General features: G+C 40.9%; 1 protein-coding gene across 1 annotated transcript; it reads left to right on the top strand.

The window, feature by feature from the left end:
• Positions 1-2164: 2164 nt before the first annotated feature.
• Positions 2165-4639, top strand: LOC128243632 (collagen alpha-1(X) chain-like). Its single transcript, XM_052961547.1, has 3 exons — positions 2165-2275; positions 2687-2878; positions 4177-4639. Exons 1-3 carry the CDS (start codon positions 2245-2247, stop codon positions 4620-4622), a joined length of 669 nt encoding a protein of 222 aa, XP_052817507.1. The 5' UTR covers positions 2165-2244; the 3' UTR covers positions 4623-4639.
• The last annotated feature ends 4675 nt before the right edge of the window (positions 4640-9314 follow it).

Raw genomic sequence — 9314 nt, 5'->3', positions numbered from 1 at the left:
GTTGAAATCTATACTAGCTCCCTTTAAAGCACAAAAACATGAAATCTGATACTTCGAATTATGATTATTATCAAAGAACGCGACGGACTCGTTCAACGGTGCTTGTGAATAGCAGCAAGTGCTCAAAATCAATCATACCATAAAGGGAATGGTATGTCTCAAAAAAGGCTATACCAAATAAATGCCTTGTTAAATAAAAGCCATTTTCCAATCCATTACATCATACTATTGCTGTACTGTTATTTTTGTCTATATGAACTAAATAAAATATGTTTTAACTAATATAAGCCTCTAATTTTAAAACCTACGAACCCAGCAGAAAGAGCAATTTAAACATCAAGAAAAAAGCGTCATAGACAAATCTGATTTACTTTACGATAAGTTTCATATTTAGTAGTGTAAATAAAAATGAAAACATCCTATATACGCGCAGAAGAAAACTTCCTACTTCACGTGACTTAGTTGATCACTGTTACATTAATCATAATGCTCCAACAAATCTATTTGCTATGCTTATTTTAGATTTTTAGTACATATCTTTTATTTCGTTCTGAAATTTGAAGGCTTTTCAACCTAATGACAGTAAAGACAGAATTTAATGGTAAGGCAACGTTCAGAGTGCAAACCAAGGCGGGAGTCTGGTTTAATTATGACTTTTGTATAATTCCGAGTTTATTTTTTCAATAAAGGAGAAAAAAAGTAACGCGACAGGCCACAAATGCATCATTTAGGACTAGAAATTGTTAAAATATTCTTTGGGGAGTACCTCCAAATCCCTCTTTCAACATTTGATACCAACCCTAATTTGGTTCATAGAAAGAGGATACGCCCCCTAAGTTGTGCCCCCTCTAATGTCAACTCCTGGATCGGCCCATGCAGGTAACATTATAAAATACATTTGATTAAACAAATATGTGCGTGCTATATCTTTATAAAAATGTCAAATAAGTATGCAAAACGATCTTAATCTTATATGCTAAGCGATGAATCGTTCAAAGATCGTGAAACATATAAATGAATTTGTTTGTCAAACAAAACGTTCTTAAAGAAAATTAATTCATTTAAATATTTCACTTTTCCATATTAAACAAAATAATCTCTTATGAAGACATCTAACGAACACATCTAGAACAACTCAAAGTTGAAATGTTGAATACTAGCTCCCCCAAAATCACAAAAACATGAAATCTGATACTTGAAATTATGATTATTATCAATGAATACGGCGGACTCGTTAACCAGGGACGGTGAATAGCTCTTAGTGCTCAAAATTAATTGTACCATACAGGGGATGTGACGTCTCATGAGAAAGGCCATACCAAATGTATTCATTGTTTAATGTCAGCTTATAATTACCAAAACTACGTATCACCTTTCATTGTTATGTTAATCATTCCGCTTGAGGAAATCATTTTTCTATGCTTATTTTTTATTTTTAGGACATATTTTTATTTCGTTCTGAAATCTGAAGGCTTCCCAACCTAATGACAATAAAGAAAGAACCAAATGGTACGGCAACTTTCACGGTGCTAACTTTCACAACTTTCGCAGCACCGTCTCCGTGGCCTAGTTGTTAAGCGTCCGCCTACGGAGCGGGAGGTCGTGGGTTCGATCCCTGGCCGCGTCATACCAAAAGACGTTAAAAGTTGGTACAAGTAGCTCCCTTCCCTGGCGCTCGGCATTTAAAAGGTAGTGCCTGGAAAAGGTGGTGTACTCAGTACTGGTTTAACCCAGGAAATTTGTACCCCGTGTATCGGTGCTTTACACCGAGCACGTAAAAGAACCAAGGGGTCTCTTCGAAAAAGAAGACTTACTTGTATCCCATCACTGTCTCTTCAGCGTGCTGTCCCTTCAGCAAAAACAAAGGACCCCGTTGAAAAAATAAGTGCTTGCACTTTCACGGGATATTCTTGACCGTAATTTCTAAAGACATACATACAAACACAACTTAGGCGGGAATCTTGTATAAGTATGACGTGTGTATAATAAGTAGATCATTTGAATAGTGTACATAATGGGAAAGAGAGCAGAGAGCAATCGTTGTATCAACTATGTGCTAATTAAAGACTTATCAGTGTGACCTTTCAATACATTCATGAAATCTTAGTAACTGTAGACCAAGTTTGTCTAGATCTATTACATATACACATTATGGCAAGACTTGGAGGCTACTTAGTTGCTATTGCGTTTGTTTTTCAGACATTTTTCGTGAATGTTTCGAGTGAACTTGAATATAGCAAAGTAATGGCCAAAATTGAAGAACTCGAACGTAAAGGTAAGATGATAAAACTGCATTTATAAATGTTTGTTTATAGCTTTATTCTGTATATGTCACAATTTGTCAAAGATCGTCGACACATTTAATTAATGCATATGGGGTGCTTTACATTTACTTCTTTAATTATCTTTTCACTATTTTAATGCAATAAGATGTTGAACATTTATTCCCTCCTCCTTTTTGAGGCATTTGATAGCAACTACTCTGGTGGCAGATGGGATTGATACCCACATTTGCTATTGATCAAGGTACAATAATGGCATGAAAAGTAGATGAAATTTATATTCATCTGTGTCAAAATAATGAAATGTTCACTAATAAGACTTTTCTCACAAAGATGCTTTCTGGTTTCACCTGCTGAACAATTTTCCAATAATGCATTATTAATGTATTGCTACCCTTTACCAGATGCGCAGAAGACTTTAACGATAGGAAAACTACAAGATTCGCTTGAAACACAAACAAAAGACAACGTTCTTCAGAGTCGTATGATTGCTGAACTAAATCGGAAAGTTGTCATGTGCAACGTGAACGCCGGACCTCAAGAGGCAACCGTTGATACAAACGTATCTACAAGAAGTGCGAACAAGCGGCTAAGCGGTACTGTACGAGAGTTAACTTCAACTCTGATAATCATTTGGTTTTCTGAATGTGCTTTCGCATTAATTAATATCTCTAAATTTCTATATTTTTACTGTCGGTTACATTAGGCGGTTATTCCGACCTCATCGGTGGAATTCTCATACATATTGATAAATGTTATGCTACTGTATTCCAATTAGACATTGTCTTCGGCTATGTTTTTTTATGTTTGTTTATGTTTGTGTTTTTAACTTGTGGTTTTAAGGCACATTTTGTTTTTAAATATGGAAAAATTCAAAATATATTTTTATTTAAAACTTGAAACTGTTAAATGGAATACTTGATACATAATTCAGAAGAAATTTGAGTTTATTTATCTCAAAAAAAAATCTAGAAAAAACAAATCTCTTAAAATCAAAATATCTGGGACAAAGATAGGAAATACAATTTACGTTGTGGAATTACAGTGGAGCGTGAGGGTGAACATTTTTTGGACCTAAGTTTGTTATATTATCAGTGTGTGTATACCACGTGATAAATTGCGTCATACATGATACGTTGGAAGGCAACATTTTGCTTAAAATGAAGACTTAAAACAAAGATAATTTTTCTTTTACTTCATCATTTTAAATGAAACAAAGGGCAATCTATGTTGGTTAAAGGGCCCTGCCATTCGTTCTTTTACCGGAGTTTGATTAGGTGATTAGTTTCATCAAACACTTCGACAAACCTGTTTCCAAAATAATGTTTTGACAGTGCTCCGTCAGACGGCCGTATTGTGAAAAGGTTTGTCAAAGTATTTTAAGAAACTAAACTCTCAATCAAACTCTGGTAAACTACCGAAGGCGATGCTCTGTAAGCGGCGTAAACTGCGCTACGTTTCATTTTAAATGGTGAAGAAATAGTAAAGTTATCTTTGTAAAAAGTCTTCATTCGAAGCAAAATGTTGCCTTCTGACGTAGCATTTATGACGCATTTTGTCACGTGGTATACACACACTGATTGTGCTGTTTGAATTATCCCGTCAGATCGATTGTCGTCTCTACGAAAACGGTATATAAACCCAATTTAAAAGTGGTCTCATTCTCAAAACCAAGACTATATGTACTGTATTTTTTGATAGACAAATGGATGCATTAATGTAAATGACTTAAATGTTACCTTTATTTCCCTGATTAGGTCATTTTCATCTTGAAATTATATTGTATTTTATAAATAACACACACGTTTTTTCCTAATTTTGGGCTTTCTGTATTTGAAATGTGTATCAATAAAAACGTATAATGAAATTCTTTGAAAACATGCTTTCATTGCAGAAAACACAAGACGGCAACGCTTTGTTGTCGATGTAGAGCAGCCAGTGGCATTCCATGCTGTAGTGGACAAGCAAGAAATCCAGCACATCACTGTAGGGCAACCAATCGTCTTTGAGACCGTACTGCTCAACAGCGGTGGGGCTTATCACAATAGCCATGGTCTTTTCATTGCCCCAATGCATGGAATATACATGTTCTCGGCATCCATCCTAAGTGACTACGTGCCAAAGGTCCACATCGAGAGCGCCATAGTGAAGAACGGTGCAATTCTGACCAGAATCCACGCTTATTCGGCCGATGGAATGCGCGACCAAGGATCGGCGACGATTATGACGGAACTACAGACAGGCGAGGAAGTATGGGTCCAACAAACTTTCCCCGACGATGATGCGCTGTTTGGGAATAGGTGGACGTCCTTTTCTGGGGCTTTAATTGCGATGATGTAGAAGTGTGTACGATTGATCATCCCCTTTTGTTAAATAAAAATATCAAATAATGTCTTTATTTTGTTATTACTCTAGCGAGCAATATGTTTAACAATTTGTGACTTCCGTAAAGCGAAGGTAGCCCTGAAGGCAGATAGGAAACACATATCCGTGTTCATTGTGTATGGACAATTAGAAAAAAAGTGCGCAATTCCGCTTTTACGTGTTCATGTTTGTATTTGTATTGACTTCTTCGGATTACAACGCCATCTAGCTGTAAGTTAATGTACAAGGACACACGTACAAGTAGGGACAGTCAGACAAAGTGTGGGGTTGAGCGCTGGTCAGCCGGTTTACACTCCAGTAAGTTACATCCTGTCCTCTTCTGACCATGCCTGGGCAGTTACCCCAACATCAATTAAATATTTACTATATTTTTAAATTTGTATAATGTGTCGACTGACTTCTGACGTTGTATGTCTTTCGTATCTTGTGTGTGTTTGGCCGTTAGAAGTGCGTGCGTGCGTGCGTGCGTGCGCGCGCGCGTGTGTGTGTACGTGCGTGCATACGTGTGTGCGTGCGTGCGTGTGCGTGCGTGTGTGTGTGCGTGCGTATGTGCGTGCGTGCGTGCGGGCGTGCGTGCTTGCGTGCGTGCGTGCGTGCGTGCGTGCGTGCGTGCGTGTGTGTGTGTTTAAACAAGATCTTGGTAACATTTCGGTAACTGGATTCTTAGATTGAATGTTTTATATGTAACCTACGCCGTTAATTCTCAGAAAGCTCATGCATAGAAACTAGTGAGTGTATACGTGCATACAACGGTAGTATCTAATTAAAATAAATATGACAATTAGTCCATGCAATTTTCCAAGGCATGAACCTGTACGAAATTTGTAAATCGTCTACACGTTTGATATTTACTGGACCAGTTTTCACTTACGTTTTCAGTCTGAGTTTGAGACTCATCCTCCAAATTCTTAAATGTTTCAAAATATGATTTAACTAATATCGACAAAAGATATGTCTGTTTATAGAATAGGTAAATTGTAACTGACACAGCAATGTTTATTCTCTTTGCATCTTTTATAACAATAATAAAATAAATTTAAATTCTGAGCGTCAAATTCGAACCCAAGACGTTACTGAATATGGTCCCTATACGTATGTAGCCACACAAACAGGTACACGTGACAGGAGCTTTATGGAAATATCACAGACTCCGAAGACATTGTCGAAAAAAAGACATTTGGTTTAATTTGATGTTTTTGTTAATCAAAACTGGATGATCAATCGTACAAACATCTAGATTATCGCATTTAAAGCTCATGATGTGCCCTACGTACTGTAGAAGTGTTATACGCCAGCATGCAGAACGATCAGTAAAAATGTAATACGCCATTCCGTGCAGTATTTTGTAACAATTTCATGTCGGTGCTCAGTAAAAGCATCATGCAAAGGTGTAATAAGCCATTCTGCTCTGCATTCAGTGAAGGTGTTTCAAGCAATCCTGCCCTGCATTCAGTGAAGGTGTTTCACGCCATCCTGCCCTGTGTTCAGTTAAGGTGTTATACGCCATCCTGTCCCGTGTTCAGTAGAGGTGTTATACGCCATCCTGTCCCGTGTTCAGTAGAAGTGTTATACGCCATCCTGCCCTGTGTTCAGTGAAGGTGTTATACGCAATCCTGTCCCGTGTTCAGTGAAGGTGTAATACGCCATCCTGCCCTGTGTTTAGTGAAGGTGTAAAACGCCATCCTGTCCCGTGTTCTGTAGAGGTGTAACACGCCATCCCGTCCTGTGTTCAGTGAAGGTGTTAAACGCCATCCCGCCTTGTGTTTAGTGAAGGTGTTAAACGCCATCCTGCCCGATGTTCAGTGAATGTGTAATACGCCATCCTGTCCCGTGTTCAAGAGAGGTGCTAAACGCCATCCTGTCCTGTGTTCAGTGAAGATGAAACACGCCATTCTGCCCTGCCATCAATAGAGATGTTATACGCCATCCTTCCATATGTTCAGTGAAGGTGTTAAACGCCATCCTGTCCTGTGTTCAGTGAAGGCGTAATACGCCATCCTGTCCCGTGATCAGTAGAGATGTTTTACGCCATCCTGCCCTGTGTTCAGTGAAGGTGTAATATGCCATTCGAACCAGTGTTCAGTAAAGGTGTAATATGCCAACCTGCCCTGTGTTCAGGGAATGTGTAATACATCATAATGCCCTGTGTTCAGTGAAGGTGTAATACATCATCCTGCCCTGTGTTCAGTGAATGTGTAATACGCCATCCTGCCCTGTGTTAAGTGAAGGTGTAATACATCATCCTGCCCTATGTTCAGTGAAGGTGTAATACATCATCCTGCCCTGTGTTCAGTGAATGTGCAATACATCATCCTGCCCTGTGTTCAGTGAAGGTGTAATACGCCAACTTGCCCTGTGTTCAGTGAAGGTGTAATACATCATCCTGCCCTGTGTTTGGTGAATGTGCAATACATCATCCTGCCCTGTGTTCAGTGAAGGTGTAATACGCCATCCTGCCCTGTGTTCAGTGAAGGTGTAAAACGCCATCCTGTCCCGTGTTCTGTAGAGGTGTAACACGCCATCCCGTCCTGTGTTCAGTGAAGGTGTTAAACGCCATCCTGCAATGTGTTCAGAAAAGGCGTAATACGCATTCATGTCCTGTGTTCAGAAAAGGTGTAATACGCCATTCTGCCCTGTGTTCAGTGAAGGTGTAATACGCCATCCTGCTCTCTGTTCAGTGAAGGTGTAATACGCCATCCTACCCTGTTTTCAGAGAAGGTGTAATACGCCATTCTGCCCTGTGTTCAGTGAAGGTTTAATACGCCATTCTGCCCTCTGTTCAGTGAAGGTGTAATAAGCCATCCTTCCCTGTTTTCAGTGAAGGTGTAATACGCCATCCTGCCCTATGTTCAGTGAAGGTGTAATACGCCATCCTGCCCTGTGTTCAGTGAAGGTGTAATACGCCATCCTGCACTGTGTTTGGTGAAGGTGTAATACGCAATCCTGCCCTGTGTTTGGTGAAGGTGTAATACGCCATCCTGCCCTGTGTTTGGTGAAGGTGTAATACGACATCCTGCTCTGTGTTCAGTGAAGGTGTAATACGCCATCCTGCCCTGTGTTCAGTGAAGGTGTAATACGCCATCCTGCCCTGTGTTTGTTGAAGGTGTAATACGCCATCCTGCCCTGTGTTCAGTGAAGGTGTAATACGCCATCCTGCCCTGTGTTCAATGAAGGTGTAATATGCCATCCTGCCCTGTGTTTAGTGAAGGTGTAATACGCAATCCTGCCCTGTGTTTGGTGAAGGTGTAATACGCAATCCTGCCCTGTGTCCAGTGAAGGTGTAATACGCCATCCTGCCCTGTGTTCGGTGAAGGTGTAATACGCCATCCTGCCCTGTGTTCATTGAAGGTGTAATACGCCATCCTGCCCTGTGTTTGGTGAAGGTGTAATACGCCATCCTGCCCTGTGTTCAATGAAGGTGTAATATGCCATCCTGCCCTGTGTTTAGTGAAGGTGTAATACGCAATCCTGCCCTGTGTTTGGTGAAGGTGTAATACGCAATCCTGCCCTGTGTCCAGTGAAGGTGTAATACGCCATTCTGCCCTGTGTTCGGTGAAGGTGTAATACGCCATCCTGCCCTGTGTTCAGTGAAGGTGTTATACGCCATCCTTCCCTGTGTTTCGTGAAGGTGTTTCACGCCATCCTGCCCTGTGTTTCGTGAAGGTGTAATACGCCATCCTGCCCTGTGTTCAGTGAAGGTGTAATACGCCATCCTGCCTTCCGTTCAGTGAAGGTGTAATACGCCATCCTGCCCTGTGTTCAGTGAAGGTGTTATACGCCATCCTGCCCTATGTTCAGTGAAGGTGTAATACGCCATCCTGTCCTGTGTTCAGTGAAGGTGTAATACGCCATCCTGCCCTGTGTTCAGTGAAGGTGTAATACGCCATCCTTCCCTGTGTTCAGTGAAGGTGTAATACGCCATCCTGCCCTGTGTTCAGTGAAGGTGTAATACGCCATCCTGTCCTGTGTTCAGTGAAGATGAAACACGCCATTCTGCCCTGCCATCAATAGAGATGTTATACGCCATCCTTCCATATGTTCAGTGAAGGTGTTAAACGCCATCCTGTCCTGTGTTCAGTGAAGGCGTAATACGCCATCCTGTCCCGTGATCAGTAGAGATGTTTTACGCCATCCTGCCCTGTGTTCAGTGAAGGTGTAATATGCCATTCGAACCAGTGTTCAGTAAAGGTGTAATATGCCAACCTGCCCTGTGTTCAGGGAATGTGTAATACATCATAATGCCCTGTGTTCAGTGAAGGTGTAATACATCATCCTGCCCTGTGTTCAGTGAATGTGTAATACGCCATCCTGCCCTGTGTTAAGTGAAGGTGTAATACATCATCCTGCCCTATGTTCAGTGAAGGTGTAATACATCATCCTGCCCTGTGTTCAGTGAATGTGCAATACATCATCCTGCCCTGTGTTCAGTGAAGGTGTAATACGCCAACTTGCCCTGTGTTCAGTGAAGGTGTAATACATCATCCTGCCCTGTGTTTGGTGAATGTGCAATACATCATCCTGCCCTGTGTTCAGTGAAGGTGTAATACGCCATCCTGCCCTGTGTTCAGTGAAGGTGTAAAACGCCATCCTGTCCCGTGTTCTGTAGAGGTGTAACACGCCATCCCGTCCTGTGTTCAGTGAAGGTGT

Source organism: Mya arenaria, chromosome 1 (genome assembly GCF_026914265.1).
Source record: "Mya arenaria isolate MELC-2E11 chromosome 1, ASM2691426v1".
Classification (NCBI taxonomy): domain Eukaryota; kingdom Metazoa; phylum Mollusca; class Bivalvia; order Myida; family Myidae; genus Mya; species Mya arenaria.
Note: the sequence above shows the minus strand (reverse complement) of the source record. Positions and strands in the feature narration are given on the sequence as shown.

Bases quoted from the DNA above. Each gene is read 5' to 3' on its own strand.
- LOC128243632 (XM_052961547.1), top strand. From the start codon at position 2,245: ATGGCCAAAATTGAAGAACTCGAACGTAAAG. The intron at 2,276-2,686 runs GTAAGATGATAA...ACCCTTTACCAG, and splicing joins TGAAGAACTCGAACGTAAAG to ATGCGCAGAAGACTTTAACG. The intron at 2,879-4,176 runs GTACTGTACGAG...CTTTCATTGCAG, and splicing joins TGCGAACAAGCGGCTAAGCG to AAAACACAAGACGGCAACGC.